At 39.1% G+C, this 22,249-nt stretch overlaps 1 protein-coding gene across 6 annotated transcripts in view; it reads left to right on the top strand.

Moving 5' to 3' along the window:
- The window catches only part of SATB1 (SATB homeobox 1), a 101,729-nt gene that overhangs the window by 64,015 nt on the left and 15,465 nt on the right, over positions 1-22,249 (top strand). For 5 of the 6 annotated variants that reach the window (XM_059664057.1, XM_059664056.1, XM_059664055.1 and 2 more), the window contains one exon: positions 3,218-3,373. The exons of the other annotated variant lie outside the window; for it this stretch is intronic. In XM_059664057.1, coding sequence (XP_059520040.1) covers positions 3,218-3,373 — 156 coding nt within the window. The remainder of the gene's footprint in view (positions 1-3,217; positions 3,374-22,249) is intronic. 6 annotated transcript variants of the gene reach the window in all.

Raw genomic sequence — 22,249 nt, 5'->3', positions numbered from 1 at the left:
TGTAATCTGTAGCACATATGTAGTGTGTATAGTTCATTTTGTAGTATGACTTGATGCATTCAGCAATACATGAAGGAACAAAAATAGGATTTAATGGCATGATTTTAGTGAAATAAAAGATCTAAATCATCTTAGGGCTGTGCCCTATCCCCACATGGGTAGGTACATGGTAGAAGCTTCAATTCTTAACTACTTCTTGGCGCCGCCGTAATGATGGAGTAGTACACGCTACCTTGATAAAAGCTATTCAGAAAGCAACTGCATTTATTTTACCTCCTGTGCTATTTGCAGAGAAGAGCTGAAGAGTAGTTTGTTTTGCCTGGAATGAACTACTTTATGAATTTTAATGTGTGATATAATATTAAAAGCTAAACCAGGATTAAAGAAGATTTTTTTTGTACTAAGCTAAAATAGTACTTAGTAGAGTGAGGTATAAAAGATTTTTGTTTCCATTTTTACCTGGGGAAAAATTCAGCCCTCGTATTTTTGAAAAGCTGTCCAAGTCAGTTCGCCTTAAGCAATAGCTTGTGTTTAGGAAAAAATGTGATTCCAGAATTGTAATAGCTTATTTATGATAAGATGCAGATCTAAGCCAACAAGATGATAAAGAACTTTCCTAAATCTTTTTAAAATGAGTAATGCGGTTTCTTTATATTTTTAAAAGTTGTTGCTCTCACTTTTTTTAAAAAAAATTTTTTTAAATGTTTCATGTGCACTTATTTCCCACTTTTATTTTGTGTTGGCTACCAGGAAACGATTATTTGATTCTCCCCCCCCCCCCCATGATTTAAAAATCTTGCTTTTTTGATTCAAATTGTAATTGCTTTAAAAAATATTACACCAAATAAATTTTTAGAGACAAAATCACAGTGTTGAGACAAATGATTATAGGCTACCTGCAGGATAAATTCTTAAACAGCATTTTTACAAAAGAATGCAAATTATTTTCAAAAACATGAAACACGGAGTTTCCAAAGACTGCTCTCTCTCAGCTATTGCTACGCAGATTGCTACCCGGGAACTACTTCTTCCAATGCACTGGACTTCGTGCCCCCATTTCTATAACATTCAATTTTCAAAGCGATTGAAATGGCTTTTCTTTTCTCTTTCATTTAAGCAGTGAGAAAAGTAGGTATTAAAAGGGACCCCATAGGGTGATCAACTCTATTCTTTTGCCTCAAAGCAAGACCACCCCAGAGCAAAGTTGTGAATCTCACCAAAGCAACTTTGTAGGCAATTTATGGTAATGCGTTAACTCTTCTGGCTCCTAAAGTGGTGTTTAGCAGATTATTGCTTCAAAGCCCGGTGTATGTGCTCAGTGGCCTCCAGTCCTGAATATACCTCTGTGAGTGCCCTTGCTTACTGGAGTCACAGAGCCGCAAGGGGGACTCTGGAAAGCTGGCTTCCACCCCTGTCTCCAGTTTACAGTGCAGGAGAGGCCAATGAGACCCAGCCCGTTGGACACCTGTCCTGCCTGCCTCACCTTCCGTGTCCTCACTTAGGGCCTGTGGTCCAACCAGTTCACAGCATCGTCCTTTTAGTGCTTAGGTAGTATCAGGGTGGAAGAGTCCAGCTGTCTCTCTACGACAAGCCAGAGTGAGTTATTTCGCTAACTGGCTAGAAGTTCAAAGGATTCAGAAGGCACCCTTAAAAGGGGCTCATATTGCCCTGGCTCGTTTTGCCTGTGGACTGAAAGGTCCCGGGTTCGATTCTGGTCAAGGGCACGTGCTCGGGTTGCAGGCTCAAGCCCCAGTAGGGGGTGTGCAGAAGGCAGCTGGTCAGTGATTCTCTCTCATCATTGATGTTTCTATCTCTGTCTCCCTCTCCCTTTATGAAATCAATAAAAAGTATTTTTTTAAAAATAAAAGGGGCTCATATTTACTAAGAGCAGAGAATTGAGTAGCCTAGGATTACCTTTGTCCCACTTTTGATGCCAAATATTTTGGGACAGTGTGAAATAAACCTGGAAGACTTGCAGCCCAAAAATTCCTTCGTTTATTCTAAAATGCATTTCATTTCCTAGTGTTTATAGTGTATGTGAGAAATGGTCCAAGATGCTAAATTTCTAGAGAACAAAAACCTGGGTTCTGTAAAGGACCCAAAGAAATCAGGCCCCTAATGAATCACGTTGCCAGGAAAAACATGGTCCTGCATCCTTGGTAACTTTCATTTACATTTTTATCAGTCCCCAAGTTTTTTGTTGTTTTTCTTTAAAAAGCAGCTACATGGTTCAGATGTAAATTTTCTAGACTGGTCAACATAACTGCGTAATAAAAAATTAAATTTGCACTTTTAAAGATTAATAATAGTATTAATAAATTTTGAGAGTGTGATTTAATTTTCCCCCTAAAATTCTGTGGCATTTTTCTGCTGGCACCTGTTTATCGTTATTTCGAACAGCACTGATGCTAATCTTTCATTCAGGATTATACACTTTGGATATATTTTTTAAGCCACTGATTATATATTTTGTGTAACTCGCAGCAATGTTCTGTTAAATATTGTGGAACATTTTCTTATAGTCTGGTTCCACAAGTCAAAAAGAAATAGTTATATACAGGGGTGCCAGGAAAAGATGAAATAATTACACAGAACAGCTTGGACATGCACGTGTAAAATGCAACCAGCCTTTATGATAATTAAGCAAGGCACTCTACCTGTTTCATGGATGGATAGAAGATTTAAATATGCAGCTCCGCAAATGGCTTTGTTATGGAAGATTTTTTAAATGAAACATGAGGAAAGGGTATTAAAAAAGAGCCTAAAATTAAAAAGGCCATAGTATATAATAGCTATTAGTGATGCCATTGTCTGTTAGGCACAGGCACCCAGTGAAGATACAGCACTGTGCCTTATGACTTTAATGGTGAATTTCCTTTGTTAGAAGTGCAATGGGAGGTAATTGGGAAACAATTAGCTTAGGGTTTTCAAGTCTTTGAAACTATTTAGCTTTCCAGAAAACTTACTTTATGGCATTGTAATTCCTTGTTGTCTGCTGGCAGTGGCTGTCATATTACAGATGCAATCACCTGTGACAGTGTGACTTCCTTAACTTAAGCAATCTGATCTCAGGGTAATAACTGAAGTTGAATGACTGCACTGTTGATCATCTTGATCATCAGAGGAGCAGCAGTGTCTAGTTTGGATGCTGAGCCTGGGAAGCTTCAAGACAATTTGACCAATGAAAAATGACAGTCATGTTCAAAATGTTTTGTAGGTGAAAACAGCTACTATTGCCACTGAGAGGAATGGGAAACCAGAGAACAATACCATGAACATTAATGCTTCCATTTATGATGAGATTCAGCAGGAAATGAAGCGCGCTAAAGTGTCCCAAGCACTGTTTGCGAAGGTCGCAGCAACCAAGAGCCAGGTAGGAGCCTCGATTAGGCGTGGAGAATGTTTATCTATTTTCAGGATGTCTATTTTCAGTATGAATTCGCATCACTGAGAGGTCACAGTCTCCGGGATTATGTACAGAACTCTCTGGTGAGACAAAATGTTCAGATTCTGATACTAGACACTTGGGTCTTATTTCCTCCAATAGCCACTCTCCAGACCTTAGTAAATCCCTGAGCCAGTTTATAGTTGTTTTCAGAAGAGTAAGACTGTAACGTATAGGAAGTTTTTCAGTCTGGTCCATTGTAGTGGAACAAATAACTTGAATTGCTGTTGTTTCATTATTACTTAGATGACCTTGATTTCTGTCCTAAAATATTAGAAACATTATAGTTTCTTCTGTTCCAACTCTGGCACCTACAAATCGTAAGTGCAATTATTAGAACAAATTGACACACACACACGTATATCTTTGCATATGAATGATTTTAATTTTTCTATAGATAATAACACAAATTGAATTACAATGAGAAAAATTGTCCATATCTGATCAATTATAAAGAGAATTGAATTGGAGAAGGTACAAATTCCTACAAAACAAGACAAAAATATAACAAAATAATGCAGTTCTTCATCAGAGTAATTGTCATATATTGATAATTTACGTTCATCAAAAGCTGAGTCATCTAAATGCAGGAACTCAAAATTATCTATAAACCCTTGTTCAAAGCAAGACTACTTCTTATAAGACCCAAAGAATACTACACTGTCCCTTTGCAAAAAGCTTTGATAACACTATCAAGGGGAGAATTTAGAGGCAGTCAAAGGCTCAGGTAAGATTTCAACAACTTGAAATTTCAACCAAGTATATTTTTTATTATCATTAATGAACCCTCCTTTATAATAAACTTCTGTTAACTTCTGATAACCATATACAACCCTGAGAGTCTTTACAGTATACTACTTTGAGCTTTTCCTACAATTTCACTCTATCAGCATTAATAGTGGACCTAGATGGGAGTTTCGCTTTAGAAAAGGTTGTTCTTGTTTAAGTTATAGGCTGGATGAAATACTTAAGGGATATCTTGGAAATGTTATAGGAAAATGATTAAACTCAAGCTGTGGACTGTAAAAATTATAGCTTTATAGGCCACATGCCTGCCTACCCTTCAATCACTGTCAAAGTGATAATTTCTACAATAATATGTTTCTTTTATTGTGAGATTCTAAACATCAAGTGCTGTTTAAACATTAAACTGAATTGTTTATGTTAGTGCTATACTCAGCGTGTCATACATCAGGCCACCGTAATCTCTCATGGAATGTAAAAATCTGTCATGAATCATGGCTTGTATATCGGAAATTACTGTAATTTTGATTGGAAATTACAGGGCTCTTGAAATGTTTCTAATTATGATAGAATGTTAGAGCCGCTTCAAACCTGTGTGCTTCTTCAAATGTCTTCATTTACATGCCAAGACTATGCATTAAGGGGAAATGTCCTGTTCTCACTTTACCCCTCGCCCACCGCCCCTGCTTATTCTTGTTTGGGCTACTTAGTCTAATTATGGTGAGGATCTCATATTTAAATGTATATAATCTTGCTTTTCTTTCTCATACTACATCTTTTCTGACCTAGCCAATTAAATTAATTATCAAGGATGACAAGCTATATTCCTACAAGGCCAAATACTTTCCCCAAATCTCCAAAATAGACAAACTAGACATGTATTACTGTCAGGCTTAAAACAAACAAAAATACATTTTAAAACTTTTTTTTAATCGTTGATAGTATTACAGATACCTCCCACTCTCCCCACCCCCTTTTTCTCCCCTCCCTCAGGCCTTCACTACCCTATTGCCCATGACCATGGGCTAGTCTTTGGTTTAAAACTTTTTGATAACTGTCACTTACTTGCTTATAATATGTCATTTAATTTCATCTGGTCCCCCCTTTCCCATTTTCCTTTCTAACTACAGCAGGAATTTTGAACCTTTTTCGTTTCATGGCACACATAAACTAATTACTAAAATTCTGTGGCACACCAAAAAACATATTTGTTGATCTGACAAAAAATATAGTTATACTTTTGATTTGACTTATAGAAAATAATAATAGTGATTATTTTTTGCTCAAAAGTGCCATCCTTGTATATAAGGATTTTTGGTACCATGAATTCACCAATCAGAAGCAACCTTATTAAGATAGAACTCTATTATATGACCTACATATTTATGGTTTAAGACAGGGCATTCACACTGGACAACTATTGCTGTTTTGGCTATTCTCATTGTGGGTTGTTGTTGTTTTTTGGTGTTTTTTGTTTTTTTTTTACAATCTAAGTCAGGGGTCCTCAAACTTTTTAAACAGGGGGCCAGTTCACTGTCCCTCAGACCGTTGGAGGGCCGGACTATAGTTTAAAAAAAAAACTATGAACAAATTCCTATGCACACTGCACATATCTTATTTTGAAGTAAAAAAACAAAACGGGAACAAATACAATATTTGTATTTGCATGTGGCCCGCGGGCCGCAGTTTGAGGACCCCTGATCTAAGCGAAAAGAGGTTAGTACCCCTGACTACATAGTCAGGTATTGCATGTTTTAAAAATGCTTGCGGCACACCGGTTGAAAACAGTTGGACTATAGCATAGCCCCTTATGGTTAGCAGCGCCTTGCTACCTTCATTCTTTTCTTTTCAACGATAAGTTCAATCCTCCCTGCCAGGGCTGAGTCACTGATTTGGGACCTCTTCAGACAGTGGCAGCAATTGGTTGACAATGGCCCGTGAGTGATGCTCTGGGGAGGTTTTAAATGCTTTTGCTCTTTGCACCCTTGTCCTGCAAAGCGCCCCATGAGTCTCTTTCAGCAGTGTCGCTTGGCAGCTTCTCTGAGTCCGCCAAGATGGTGTTTCCCGAACCCCGCCAAGGCTGTTAGCTAATCTCTCATTCCTGGCTGAAAGAGAATCCAGGGGCCCGTTGGTGGCTGTGGAGTCACCACGTGAGTTAACCTGTTCACTTCATTCTCTTGGACAGTTATTCCTAACTCCTAACTTACTGTACCTTCCTGACAGAGCACTGTGGTTTTCTCTCAGTTGTATAGTTTGGTTGTCAGCACTACCCTGTTGATGAAAACAGGTAGATAGACTGATGGTTTCTTAAAAGGAAGACAGTCCCAAAACAGTGTGTAACCCTGAGGGAGGAGATCTGACTTCACAAGGAAGGGCATCGTCTACTTAACTTCTGTTCTCCTGCCATGATTTTTGTGATGGGAACAGAAAAACTAGCAAACAGATTTCTAAAAAAAATATCTTCAAATCAGACTGACCTTTTTCATGGTCAGAATTCAATTTCTATTTACACCTTGGAGATAATGTGGTAAGGATGGTCAGAATGAGGCGGAGGCCTGAACATGGGGGAGGGTGGGGTGCATGGACAAAGCAGGGACACCAGTCCCGTCCAGCTCCACCTGCTGCTGCATCTTGCCCCAGTTCTCCAGGTGGACTTAGCACCCGTCACCTTTTTTCTGCTAAACCCCATCGTGTATTCTCTATTATCTACATTTAATTCTCAGAGTTAACCCCGTGAGCTAGCGTAGTGTTCCCCAATGTTCACCTAAGACTCACCTGACTAGTAAACAGGAGAGCCAACCCCCAGTTCTCTGCATCTGTCCTACTATTTTAGTGTCTCCTCAGGGTTCCAGGCGGCATCAGTACCGAAGTTAAACCCAGCTCCAGGACAGATGAATTCGGGATATTGGACTAATGGATAGTGGAAATGGTGGGGCCTTTCCTTTCTTCACTGACAGATTCTTACCAATATAGGGCCAGAGTGCGCGCTTTTCCATGCCCGAGGGGAAAGCAGCGGGGGCGGGTGAGACAACTCAGGAGGCTGTGGTCCAGGCTGTGTGGTTGATATTATAATAGTGAGAAATTAGTTAACCTTTTTGAGCCCAAGATTCTTTTCATATGGGGAGGAGGTTACCTGGTAGGAAGAATACAGAAGAGCTTTAAGATGACACAGTGCTATACGCAAATGGAAAACGCCTTCCAGTGTGCCAAGCAAGAGGCTCAGCTCAGCCCCCCACACACAGAGCCATTTTTATTCTCCTTGTATTTCAAACAGCTTTCGTGTAAAAAGATAAAGCCTTGGGTAGGTACCCTGAATGACAGACAGCACAATTATTTTGACGTTCCTGCAGTCTCAGTATGTTATGGACCCAGACACATCATAGTTGTGCTAGGCCCTGACTAATGCACCAAGTATTTCCAGTCAAAGAAACCGACTCAGTGGATTCCACCATTCTCGTGTATTATCGCTCCTCTTCCATGAGTAACAGAAATTAGATTGTTTTAAACTCTAATAGAAATGTCTGAATAAAATATGCGGGTGCAACCTGGAAGGTAGGCGATTTTTGTGCTTGGATAGGAAAGCTGGCTAATGCCAACTTTAAAAAGATGATATGCTTTAAACATAATGTGAATAGCTACAAATGAATACACTTTATATTCTGGGTATTCAAATAAGCAGCAGTTTTTTTCAAGTGAATCATATTGGAATTTTATCAAACATTTAGTCTGATAACATTCAAATAATTATGAGAGCAGAATTCGCTAATTTTATTGTTTAAAAAAAATAGTTGATTTGGGTAATAACCATTACGGTATCAAGGTTCAGTTACTGTTCATTGGTTATAGTGTTTTCATATGGGAGATGGAAATGGAATTTTTTCCTTAATGGTGGCAGATGTTGGAATCTAATTTTATTCCACAGCAAAGCCCCCGAGAGCTCTGAGACTTAAGGTGTATGTCCAGCAAGGGGACATTAGCAGCGCTGTAGGCCTTGCCTTGTACATCGACTTGTTACATTGATTTTCATGTTTGCAGAGGTGGAGTTGGCAGATAGAGTAACGCGGTAGGAGTGAAGGGCTTTCACTGAGCGGCACTGCATCGCCACTTGTGTTTAGAAAATGATTTATCTCCTTTATTGAGCAGAGTATTTCTTTCAGGTAAAGCAACTAGATCAGTGGTTCTCAACCTGTGGGTCGCGACCCCTTTGGCGGCCGAACGACCCTTTCACAGGGGTCGCCTAAGACCATCCTGCATATCAGATATTTACATTATGATTCATAACAGTAGCAACATTACAGTTATGAAGTAGCAACGAAAATAATTTTATGGTTGGGTCACAACATGAGGAACTGTGTTTAAAGGGCCAGAAGGTGAGAACCACTGAACTAGATGATGAAAATTCTATTTAACAGAGCATGCTTTCAATATAATCTTCTGCATTCTGTACCTATCAGTCCTATAGAGTTAGAGGACTCTGGCTGCTAGAGCTTTGGCTGGTCGATAGGTACAGTTTTGAACACTAAAACAAGAGGATTTCCTCCTCTGTGAAGAGCACAAGCAGTTGAAGAGGCCAAATAATTCAAAGCCTTTCGCTTTCTTCCATCCTTTCAGACGCTTTTATCATTGAGATTGAAGGCCTCTAGCATGAGAGAGAGAGAAGGGAGGGCAGAAGAGAGAGAAAGGAAGAAAGCTTTAGAGCTCCTTGGGTTCATAGGTGGGTGTGAAAAAGCATCTTTTTTACCTTTGGATTTGGAGATGGTGATTGTAATTCTTAAACACAGTAAGATGTAGCATGTCACAAAATGGTCTTGATATAGGGCTAACCTGTAATTTTCATTGCTGGGAATAGCAATCTGTAGTGACAAAATCCAGGAAAAAAATCAGGGAACCATGATTGCATTCTGCATTCTAGCATGCGAGTGAAGGCGTCTTTTATTTTGTTAGAATTAAATTGCACTTCGCGGAAACTGCACCTTGAAGCTCTGTGCTGATTCACTCTTTCGGAATGTTCACGTGACACAGACTTTGCTGCCACACGATCTCACCTGTGCAGCCTCCCATCTGAGGCACACAGGAGGCCCCTGCAGATGAGAGTCATGCTTCTGTCAGTGCTGGGGCCACGCCCTTTGCCAGCAATCTGGGGGAGGATATTCACATTGTGTCCTCCTAGCACAGTGATTCTCAACCTTCTGGCCCCCAACCATAAAACTATTTTCATTGCCACTTCATAACTGTAATGTTGCTCCTGTTATGAATCGTAATGTAAATATCTGATATACAGGATGGTCTTAGGCGACCCCTGTGAAAGGGTCGTTCGACCGCCAAAGGGGTCGTGACCCACAGGTTGAGAACCGTTGTTAGCACTTCTTGGGCAAATAGAGTTTTCTTCAGCCAGGGTTTGCGGAGAGAACTGCCACTTTACATGTTCTCCATCTAGTGCTTTATGAAATATTATGTATGTTTACTGGGGAGAGGAGACCCTGGGGAAATACAGCTTAGGTTTCCCTGAATCATCTTCCTAGAGCAGGAAAGGACAGGATTGGGAGAGTGAGGAGAGAAGTTAAGACAACCTGGAGCGTAGCCATCTCAGCTGTCTTGCCCACGACTAGGTATTTTTGGTGGCTTGTGTTGAGTAAGAAGGATGTGGAGTTCCCGTGGTCTCCTGTTTAAGGTGTTCTGTGCTGGTAGCCGATCTTCAAAACTCTCATGTCTGAATACTGGGAAGCTATATTGGATTGAGTTTTCATAAATGTAGACCTAGCTTTATAGCTCTAGTTTTTTGTTAAGAAAGACTATTGAAATTAATAGCTTTAAATACATAGATATTGACATACTCTACTGGCTTGAAGGTACGTAGGTTGTATTTTTTAAGAGTTAAGTTTGTGGATATGAATATAAGCCCTTTTCATATTTCTGCATTATAAAAACAAGCATGTGTTTTAGTAAATCTAGGGTTTGATCAAGGAGGTCCAGAATTATCCAATAGAACACTTACTTATTTGCTCATTATATTTTTAGCTAAAAGTGTTGCAGAGAGGTGTTTTCCCCCAGGCACTTGGTGTTACTATTTTAAACAGGTTGAACAGGGGGTTTCTGGTTATCTTATTGCAACTTTCAAATCATTTAAAGTTTCACTCTTTTCCCCTAAATTAAAAATTAATTAACTAGAGTCATGTAAATACATTTTCCTCATTCACCCACTTAATAACTTAACTGTTGCAAATATAGTCATAACTCATTAAGCCCAGTTTCTCCATCTTTAGAAAATGTCCTAAGAATATTTTAGACAAGATTTGAAAATAATCAATTTATGAATATTGGGCCAACTCTTTAAAGTGGATCATGATGTGAGGAAGGCCAAGGAAGGTCACCACAGAGTGATCCACTTTAAAGCAGATCAGTGTGGTCCTAGTCGGGCAGTTCAGTTGGTTGGAGCGTCGTCCTGATATGCCAAGGTTGTGTGTTCAATTTGGTCGGGGTGCATACAAGAATCAACCGATGAATGCATGGATGGGTGGAACAATGGATGAATGTTTCTCTCTCTCTTCTTCCCTCCCCCCCCCTTCCTCTCTATCTTAAATCACTAAATTAATTTTAAAAATTAATTAAAGAGCAGGTCAGAGTGTACATACTAAAGCATGAGTATACCAATTATGTATTTGTAGACTCTGCTTTACTCTAAGGCCACCTTTTGTCCAAAAATGTTAGTATAGGTTGAAAAGTGTGGACTAAGAATATCCTATCAAAGTTCCTCTTCTTGGCAACTCCTCTGTAATCATCTTTTGACAGTTGAAGAGTTAGTGCGTTAGGACAAGGTCATGTATCTACAAAATGGAAGTAGGGAAGACACCAAACCGGTGGGGTTTAACTTTTTTAATAGCCATTCATCTTAAACCACAGTGTCATTCAGTTAAAAACTTAGCACACAACAGTAACACTCATATAATCCTTGAACAATGTACCAAGTTAAACGACAAAGTGTTTTCTCAGAAGTCTCAACAGTTATCTTTTATGTTTTTGGTAGTAAAGGGAGGTTTTATTTCAGCTTTATCTTCTTTCTTCCTCATATGAGAAATGAAAATAAAGGCCCTGTGAAATGAATGAGCAATGAAAATGCATTTATGCAAAATGACAATAGAAAAATAGTGCTGGAAGAAAAGGCATCCTTAAAGTTGCATGTCAGTGAGAGGTGCTCAGTGAGGGGTAGGAGAACTTATGTTGGGAAGATGAATCTAATAACGTGGAGTTTTTTCTGCCTTTCCAAAAGGATACCTTTAGTATCTTAAAAGTAACTTCTGAGATTATTCATTTTTTTTAAGTATAGTTGTTACGCTTTTACACATGCGATTGTTTTGCGTGAAAAAAAATGGCACAGCTAAATCACAGACCACCCATTTAAAAAGTATATAGGTACAGTATATATTTTAGAGATTAGTACGAAGATAGCCATTCTATACTTTATCATTAAATACCCTGTAAAAACATACGCTCCAGACCGCTTATGGAGTTGCCATACAGTTGTTATGTTGATGAAGCTGTCTGTTTTCTAGGTCTTAATCTACTTCTGTGGTATGTTAATAGAGGATCTAGTCTGCTTTGATTTCTTGATTCAGCAATTCCAGTTGTCTTTGTGTGTTTTTTAAAATAATTCCCTTTTCAACCAGTGTGCTTGAGGAATTGGGCTTAAACACACTGTTTCATAAACTGCCAGCCTCCTCGGCCGCCTCAGTGCCTCTGATTCTGTAAATCAGATCATAGACAGCATGCTGTCATATAATAAGGTGTCTGATCCTTATTACCAGTTTGTTGATGCACAGACTCCTTCAAATTGACCATTGCAACACATGGTTTCCCCTGAAACTAGCTGTGATAATTAGCGTGGTTCTAATGAGACAGAATGTCACTGATCTTGTGCTGAACTGTCGAGTATCGACGCTACGGATGGGAACTGTCAGAGCCTGCCATCTGTGACAGCGCTTGGCATATTCCAGTGGCAAGGTGGAGCATGCTCAATAGAGTCTTTTCAAACAAATGGCCCTTTTTCTTGACGAGGGGGTCTGTGTTCTGTTCCACTGGAAGAATGTTTGCCCCAACTTTGGTCTACGCCAAATCCATTTTGACATCCAAATGCGAATAAATATTTAAATCTCTGTTGTGTGTTACATAAGAGAGGGATCTTTTGTTTAGTAGGTGTATTTTAAGTGGCTTTCCTTCCCATGTTTTAAAAAAAAATTTTTTTTTTACCTCTTTCAATTGCCCCATATTGTGCGTCAACAGTAATGCAGTCATTTAAGATACTTTCCCCCAATTTTAAAATCGCCTTGTTTAAAAGAGATTTGTTGGGGTGGCTCATTTAGTGAGAAAGCAGTCTGGTTGAACACAGAGAAAGGGGAAATGAGAGAAATCGTTCCGATGCATATAGGAATACAAAAGTTGAATGGAAGAATTAAAATGGACAGGACAGTTAGATCTTTAGGCTCCGGAGAGGAAAAGAGATTTTTTTTTTTTTTTTTTGCGGTAGAGTGAAAGTCCAGTGCTGCTTATCATTCCAAAATATGCTTTGTTGCTTTTTATTTCCTCCTCTCTGGCAGACCACACAGGGCTTGTTCTGAAGAACATTTTCACTAATCTGATCAGGCAGCCAAATACGCCGGGAAAACTGCTTTAATGATCCCACTAATTACCTCAAGTCAATATGAACTGTATTATTAGACTGAGGGAAAATATTCCATTAGGTCTCCCCCTTGGGAGTTTCTCCGCTTTGTGATGTCACTGAAGCCTTCACCCTCTCGCTTGTAATTAATTTTATTTACACACGCAGGCACGCACAAGGTCACACCTGCACAACCGGCGCTGGCCAGGGAGCGTGTGGCTCTCCGGCTTAATCAGATCTGTCATAATTACCATTCTGCATGTTTCTGACACACGCTGTGAAATATTTCAATTTAACTGCCGCTACCAGCACAACCAGATGTAGTGCGAGTGTGGCTGCATTGGAAATATTATTCCTCAGGATAAACTCTCTCCTCCTCCTTTTTCCAACCCCCCCCCCCTCCCTTTTACAGCTAATGTGGCACAGAAGCTGATGTATCCTGTAAATCTTGAATGCAGCGCTAGATTGATAACAGGCGATTAGACAGTTTAACCACTAACAGCTTGTTCATTTTTCACAAATGAAAACCACATGTAGTGTAACTAAAATTTCAGGCTCTTTTTTTTTTTTTTTTAAGAGTTGGGGTATGTGTGTTGATGATGTGCTTAAATAAAAATGGAATGCAGTGAAAAGAAGTGTTTAGAAAAATAGAGAAGTGGCCTAGTGTTTTCTAGGTTATTTTTATCAAAATCTTCAGCAAATCCCATTTTTTTTCTACTGTCATCAAAACTTGAACAGAAAAAAAAAATTATTCTCCTTTGGGCTTTTCTTTTTTTTTTGTATGATTTTTTTTTTTAATGGGAGGGACATATCCCTTCGAGCTATACCTTTTTTATTGTTTCAGTGTTAAACCTTTTATTTGAACATAAATTATGAAAGAATTGCTATGGTTGAGCATATGGAGTTTTTTAAAGGACAGTTTCCCTTTTATTTATTTATTTATTTTTTAAGTGAAAAGTTGTTGGTTTAGGCTTTCTGGTCATATCCCAAATAATTCAAAACCAAAAAATGGACCCAGTCAGAAAAATGTAGATTTTAGAAATGATTATGGATTTGCAGAACCATTTTGGAAGGCAGAACTGAAAAGTCAGTGCATCTGTCTCTCTGGAAATATGGGAGATAATGTGGCCCAAAGTGCGGGCACAGTAGGTAAGCATAGAAGGCCAAGGTTATCCCCATTCTCGGAAGAACCCAGCCATAAAAAAAAAAAAAAATAAAGTATTGGAGCCAGAAGAAGGTAAAGAAGCTGGTGGATGGATAAAATTAAGGGATGAGAAAGCGATAGGAGCAGTGGTGAATTAGTCCGGCCTCCAGAGAAGGTTCACAGCAATCCACGTTAGAGAACATTTAAAACATAGATGTAGCCTAGTGACATGGCTTTTAATTCCAAGTAAAATACGCTTTCTTTTTATCTTTGCTTTACTCCTTCAGTTATGAGCCTCACATAGATGCTCCCTAGGATGCTGGGGTGAGTCCCATTATCTAACAGATAAGAGGTGCCGTTTCCCATAACATAGTGGCCTTTTTTAGCCTTTTGTTCCCTTTATCCATTTTCCCTCTGACTTAGTTATTTTCTCAAATTAAAACCCTTTACTTCCCCCACTTTTTTACTGGAACTTTCCCCCCTCTTACCCTGGCGATTTTCTTTGTGTTTTGTGTTTGCTCCATCATATCTTCCATCTTTAAAATTGAAAAATTTTATGGCTATTTATACTTTCTTTACTTTAGAGCAGGGGTGGGGAACGTCCGGCCTGCAGGCAATGTAAGGCCTGCGAAATCATTTGGTCTGGCCCTGCCAAGGCATTAGGGGTGAGTTAATTAAATGTTTGACCAAATATAGCAGGCTCATTTTTAAGCTGATAATTTTGTAACGGCCGGAGAATGATGTTATAGATACCCAAATGGCCCTTGGCAAAAAAGAGCTTCCCCACCCCTGCTTTAGAGAGAAGAAAAAAACATTTGCCTTCTTCCATCTCAGCTGCTAAGACATTCACATGGTTAATATGAAATCATTAGGTCAGTTTCTTCACACGGTCTTAATCTAGCGGTGTAGTCATTTTGCAAGATGCAGTTCTTGTGGAAGGTTTGTTTCAATCCCCACATCATGGATCTGTCACAACACTATTTCCTGTTGAGTAGAGATCATGCCTCAGAATCCTGTTTAACACAGAGGTGAAGGCACCCATTGCTAGTTAGTGAGGCCAGCTCACTGCTGCTATCATCACTTGCATTTTAGGTTTCCAAAGAAGAGGTTTGATATATAGTTGCATGGGTGTAAGTAAAAAAAAAAAAAAAAAAAAAAAAAAAATGGAGGTTAAAAAAATAAAGATTATGACTTCATTGCTACTGCCCTTGCTTTAATAACCCTGAAGTTTTTGCACAGCTCTTTCAAGATATGTTAGAGATAAGCCAGCATGCAAATTGAATCGCATTTTATAATCACTGGTAGAACTACACCCCTTACGGGAACCTTGCATTGTTCCTTTTAAGTGAAAATTTTCATTTACAATCTGTAAAATCGTCCCCAGTTTTCCATATTTGCAAACTTTAGTTTTTGTGTGTTAGGATTTCTTTGTGCCTAAGCACACCTGTTGACACAAAACGGGAAAGAGAGCAAACAAAGAGCTGTTGTTTAGGAATGCTCTGGTATAGATGGAGTCTGAGAATATTCAGTATGTTTGGTAGGTGTGAGGGAAGAGCATGTCTTTCCATTGAACTTAATTAGACTACAATAACCCCATTGTCAAGGAAAATCTTTAAATTTTACTTATGGGCCCTGCTTGGTCCCGATCTAATAAAAGGACAGTTTTCATGCATCTGTTAGCAGAAGTATAGTTAACAAACTTTATCCTGCCCCACCTCGGTCCGCCATTCTGCAGTTGCTCTTTTTCAGTGCTCTCAAATCCTCATGAAAATGTGCAGGGAGGAGATTGGGTTCCTTTGAATGCTGTTTGCTGTTTCCTCTTGGGATGCATTGTCTGCATTTTTCATGATCATTGTTGAGGTCATCAGTATCGTTTGCAGCATAGTTCACGTTTTCATTCTGAGCTGAAAGAAATGAGAGGGTGTGGTTCCTGATTATCTGCGTCAGCTAGAAATAGGGTAAATTTGCAGACTAACAGACTGTTGATGTAACTCCTTGTCCATCAAATTCATCTTTCAGAGAAAGCATTGAGGATTGTAAGCAGTGGGAGCCTGATACCACTGCTCCCAGGCAAGTTGCATACCCTCTCAGGCTTTGAACTTCCCTTAAGGTAAAATAGGTTGGGTCAGATTATGTCTAATGTCCTTGCAGTTCCAGGTTCTGTGAGTTTGTTGTAGACTAACACGTGCACAGGAGGGGAAGAGGATGCTATTTTGATTGAAGGTACTGCCGACAGGTGTGCTAGTCTGAGAATGAATCACAGAGGAGGTGGTAAGCTTTTGAATAATGGAAGGGCTCAGTTTGGGGGACAAAGTGCTATCTTGGGGTTTGTGGCCAAAAGGAATTACTTATGAGTGCCATAGAGTGAGGAAAATTGATTGTTTGGAACCCAGTGTATGAACTCCATGGTATCTGGTGTGCCGTGAGCTCAAGATTGATATAATCTGAGTGCTGCTATTAGAAAACCGGAAGCTCTCCCTCTCCTTACCAGGGACCTAGCAGAGTCAGCACAGCATGGAGAGATGAGCTCAGATTGGTTGGGGAATGGACTTGGCTTAGTATGAGGTGGGTTAGTGGTTGCCAACATGAGATGACTTAAAGTTTGCTGAAGCGTTTCCTCCTTAAATATATCTTTTTGTTTTTTTTAATTGATGCCTGAAAATCTACCTTTAACTTCTCTCTCTCTTTTTAATTGATGTAAGTTTTGCTGGGAAGACTAGCACATTATAGAGGGAAAATTATATGAAGTCCCTGAGAAATCACAGGTTTGGAAGAGATTTGTGAAATAGGGAGTAAAAGGAAAAAGAGGCAGGGAGTGACAGCTGATTGGAGGGAATATTTTGATGCCCATATTTGCAAATTCATAAATTGGTACCTGCACCATTTAATAGCTGCTGAGGGGTGCCCATCCCCAAATGCCTCCTTTAAATGTTTACCCATTTTACTTGTGGAACCAACAGAAATGCTAGTTGTCATGGGTGCTACTTAGCTGGTTCATTGATGGAGTATTTGGTGGTGTAAATGAAATGCAGATTAGGTAAAAATAAATTACTTTCAATAAGGTCAAGGAAGTGAAGGCTGTAAATAAAATATACATTTGCCAATAGACAAATGCCATTAGGAAACCCAGCTCAGTCCATGCCAAGCTGTTACTGTCTAAATTGCCTTATTTCTTCCTGGCTTGCAATTAATTTTTGCTTGTGTGTTTGGAGATTGGGGGAAGGGTAATAGCCTAATGGGTAATAATTTTATTTTAGTATTTTGATTAAAGAGACTAAATAAGTTGGGCCCTAGATAACCATAAGGACTAAAGCCTTATCCATCAAGCCTAATTTCTAGAAAGTTGTATTTATATTTCTGGAAAAAATTAACATCGACCTACATATAATATGAAGTTTTGAGATGGTTATGTGCTCAGTTATTTTCTACCTATTTCCCCACCTCACTCCACCGCACTTTATCATCATCTTTCTACTCATTTTCTTCTCTGTCTTTAATCCTCTCTTTGACTAGCTTCCTTCTGCCCTCAAATATTAAAGGCAAATACTTTATAACCACCCACTCTTTGAAAAGTGGTGGCGAGGGCAGGATCTTTATTTGATTACTGCTGGCTTCCTAGCATTTGCATTAGCTGCCCCCTCCCTGCACCCCAATAGCATGCCAGGCCACCACTCCTTCCTTCTTTCCCTCCTCTACCTGCCCTGCTGCCTTTCTCCCTTCTATTTGAGAATCCAGGTGTCTGTGGAAAAACTTGTTAGTGCACCTCTCCTGGCAGACAGACATTTCTCAGAGGACACTCAGCTAATCTCATATACCTTTATAGTTATGTGGATGGTGTGAAGTTAACTAAGTTAGAATATTGAGGCTTTACTCAGAGGTTGTAAAGCCTTTTGTGAGTTTGTAACAGAACCAGGAAAAAACAGTGAGGTGTATATATGTTAGTGTGATTGGCAGCCAAAAATGTTAAGTTAGGAAACTGTTGTTTTATGAATGAAATCTCATCCAGGACTGAAATATATAAATCTTCCCCCATATTGATTGACTTGATGGTTGGGTTAGGGTGGGCCATTCTCATCAACACAAACCAAGGCACGGCTGAAACACCCCTGATTGGAACCTGGGTCTCCTCCAGACACTCTGAGAATTATCGGACTAGTGATTTAAGTATTTTCTTCCAACACTTAAGGTCTCTAAGAGGAATGGTCCTTTCATAGCAAAGAAAAACAAAACAAAACAAAAAAAGCCATGTTAAGGAAATCTTCTAGACCAGTGGTCGGCAAACTCATTAGTCAACAGAGCCAAATATCAACAGTACAACGACTGAAATTTCTTTTGAGAGCCAAATTTTTCAAACTTAAACTATATAGGTAGGTACATTGTTATTAACTTAATTAGGGTACTCCTAAGGCTTAGGCAGAGCCACACTCAAGGGGCCAAAGAGCCACATGTGGCTCGCGAGCCGCAGTTTGCCGACCACTGTTCTAGACCACTAGGAACTTATATAAGATAGTTCCAGAAAAATGTGCATATATATACACACATGTATAAGTCATGTGGAGGGAGGCACCTTATTCAGCAGTTCTTAACCTGTGTCTTATCTTTTCCCAATATGTTCATGAACTTGGATAGAAAAAACATTTTTTCATTAAGGTATAACTAAAATTTGACATTTTATTTAATTATCAATATAGGCAACAAATCACAGTAGTATTAGCAATACCTATGAATTTATCACCAATAAAAATCATAAGTATTTTCATATCATATTAAGTTATTACAGTATCTCAAAATATTATTTAGGCTCATCACTATAAAATTGTAATAGTTTAGTTATTAGATTTGTCCCTAGATCTTATTTAGTGTGTTAATAAAGGAGCACATATTACTATGCCAGGAATTTTTGATAACTGTATTTCATAATTGGTTTTTTTTCATATTAGGTATTTTATTTCAGGCACATAAAAACATTTTTCAGTAAAGACATCATCCCTAGGCTTACCCAGGTTGCCAGAGGGTTCATGACACAAAAGAGATGAGATCATTGATTAAATAAAGTTTGTGTAGGAAAAAATATATCTATTTTTAAAGGCAATAGCTGGGCAACATTTTTCTGTTATGTATTACTTTTTAGTATGCTTATTTCTCAAGTACCCTTCACTCCCATGTAAGCAGGGGTTATAAACACTGCAGTAACGTTTAAAACAACAACGACAAAAACCAACCGTATGGGCGGGCAGCCTTTCCAACATTCTGATGCCACAGACGGTGCAGCACTTTATGAAGGAGCTCCTTTGCCCTGAGGCTAGAAATGTTTGCCAGTTGAAAGACACCTTTAATATCACCTTACACCTGAAGTTTAAGCTGTTCTTACCTCGCTGGACAGTAAGTGAAATAATTCCCTATTATGTTCATCCCCCAATTTCCTCTTATCCTGCACCATTGGTAGCACATAGATAGCACTTAGTAATTATTTGTGGAAGGATGGAATGCTTCAGAAACAGATTTCATCTGCTCCCAGTTTTGCCATCATAAAGGCCAGCATATTCTTAAGGGAGTCCAGGTGAGAAGGGTAGGTAGGGCCTCTGAGCTCAGACAGACACTCTGGCCAGACTCCACTCCTGTCCACCTGGGGCCCTCCAGGAGCCTGCTTTCCCCAGGTATGGAACAGGAGCAGTGGTCGTGAGGAACAACTGAGGTGGCCTGTGCAGCTTCCCCTGTCTCCTTTCACTGATAAAATTATAACCTGGCCATTGTCACTGGGACTCCCATGATGTTTCCAGAAATATTTATGCTTTTTTTTTTTTTTAATGCTTCCTTGTAAATCACAAGATTTGAGTCCCTCATTAAGCCAACCTCTGATGAGTAGGTTTGCATAATGGATAAGATGATGTGGGTTTTGACCACAAAATAGGTGTTATTTTATCAGCAAAATCCTAAGCAGTTTGGGAGCTCATAATGAACACACCCACTTGATCGTTCCTTTCAGGATACAAGTACCTTAACTCCTATAATCCCGATTTGCCTTCCCCTGGTTTTAAACGTTTTTTTTGTTCCTAAAATATCATGGAAGGAAGGTTTAAAATTTTAATTTCAAGATCCTAAATATACATAATGGGGAGTATAGTTTATTTTAGGAAATGTCTGCATTGTTGAAAGGTTTTATATAAGTAAATATGCAGTGGCAGACATATTTGTTTAAAATAACATGGTAGTCAGTTATTTTTGTAAGCAAACTACTGTATCAGATAAATCATAACCTAAAATTTATTCATTTTGTAAGTTCACATTTTACTTTGTTTTTGCACTGGGCATCTATGGATATTCATTGATCTTTTTTTCACAGTGAGCTCATAATTTTGAATAGAAAAATAATGTAAAATTTTAATAGTGACTTTAGGATACAGCAGGGTAAGAAATTTGCTTCCTAACGTTACAGTATAAGAGCACATCTTTATCTGGGTTGAGGGCTTTGGAAAAAGTGAAGGTTTTCATTATGTATTTTTAAAATTGTTAATTCTCATCAGAGGATATTTTTTTCCAGAGAGTGGAGGGGGAGGGAGAGAAACTGTGTGAGAAGATACACATAGATTGGTTGCCTCCAGCACGTGCCCCGATGTGGGGAAAGAAAGGGGGTTGAGATAGCAACCCAGGTACGTGCCCTTGACTGGGAACCAAACCTGCAACCCTTCAGTGCTTTGGCTGATGCTCTAACCATTTAGAAACACTGACCAGGGCTAAGCTTCTCCTTTATTATTTTTTTAAAACATATTTTATTGATTTTTTACAGAGAGGAAGGGAGAGGGATAGAGAGAAACATTGATCAGCTGCCTCCTGCACACTCCCTACTGGGGATGTGCCCGCAACCAAGGTACATGGCCTTGGCCGGAATCGAACCTGGGACCCTTGAGTCCACAGGCTGATGCTCTATCCACTGAGCCAGACCAGTTAGGGCTAAGCTTCTCCTTTAAATAATTCAATATATTTGCCTTTGACAGAAGCTTTAATAGTGCTTCCCTGCCTCCTTACACCTTGTAAGCTGAGCTCAGTTTGAATCTTAGTTCTTTGACACACAACACCAGCATTATGAATGAGTTGTTGGACTTCGCTACTGTCCATGATATCCTCAGGAATTACAGAGGAGTATAGTTTATTGTCACTAAACTGGCCCAGATTGTGTCATTCTTACATCTTTCTCTGTCCCCCCAACTTACTGTCACTTTAGTGTTGCAGGAATCTTTTGTTACAATTTTAACACCCACTCATGGGAGTGTGAGCCTCAGGGGTCTCCCAGCCCCTTGGGTGAAGGAAAGTGAAGAGTGTGCCACTCAAAGGGCTTTTGTGTTGGCATGTGTTTGTACTGTAACTCAGATAGCTCACATGGGGGTGGAGTGAACTAAAAAAACCCCTCAGCATTGATTAGTTCATGGAAGAAATTCCCAGGGCCTGGACCAGAGCAGTAGGAATGGAAAAGAGGGAACACATGCAGGAGAGGTTCTGAAGGAGTAGAATTGACAGGAATTCATCATTGTTCCTTTATGGAGGAGATAGGAAAGAAAAATCAGACTTTTAATTGAAACTGTTTGCTATTTATTTATTTTCTAATCCTCACCTGAGGATATGTTTAGTGATTTTCTTTTTAGAGAGAAGCATCCATTGGTCACCTCTCATTCATGCCACAACTGCAGACCAAACCCTCAACCTAGGTATGTGCCCTGACCGGGAATCAAACCTGTAGCCTTTCTGTGTGTAGGACAACACTCCAACCCAGTGACCTACTCTGGCCAAGGTGGTTTCCTAGTTTTTAAAATTAAAAAACAGTATATGGTCACCATAGAAAAAAGTAAAATATGTCAAGCATAAGGAAGAATATAAAAATACCCCAAATCCCAATACTGAGAGAGAGCCTAATTTACGTTCCCTTCTCTATATGTAATGTATATATATATGTATATACATACACACACACATCTCAGAGATGGCTAAGGGGGTCAAGTAAGCTTAATTAAACCAGTATATTTACTGATCAAGAAGTTCGATAGGCTAAGTTAAACATGACTACATATATATGTGGTATATGCTTATAATATATGTCTTACATTCGTTAATTCATAAGATATACATACCTTTGAATTCCCAATTGAGGTGAATTTAAGTTACATTTAACTTTTGCTATCACAAATAATGCTAATGTGAGCATCATTATAGTTTAATAATTTGTATACATCTTTAATGATCATTTCTTTAGGATAAATTTTCAGAAGTT

The sequence above is a fragment of the Myotis daubentonii genome, chromosome 14 (genome assembly GCF_963259705.1).
Source record: "Myotis daubentonii chromosome 14, mMyoDau2.1, whole genome shotgun sequence".
Taxonomy (NCBI): Eukaryota; Metazoa; Chordata; class Mammalia; order Chiroptera; family Vespertilionidae; genus Myotis; species Myotis daubentonii.
Note: the sequence above shows the minus strand (reverse complement) of the source record. Positions and strands in the feature narration are given on the sequence as shown.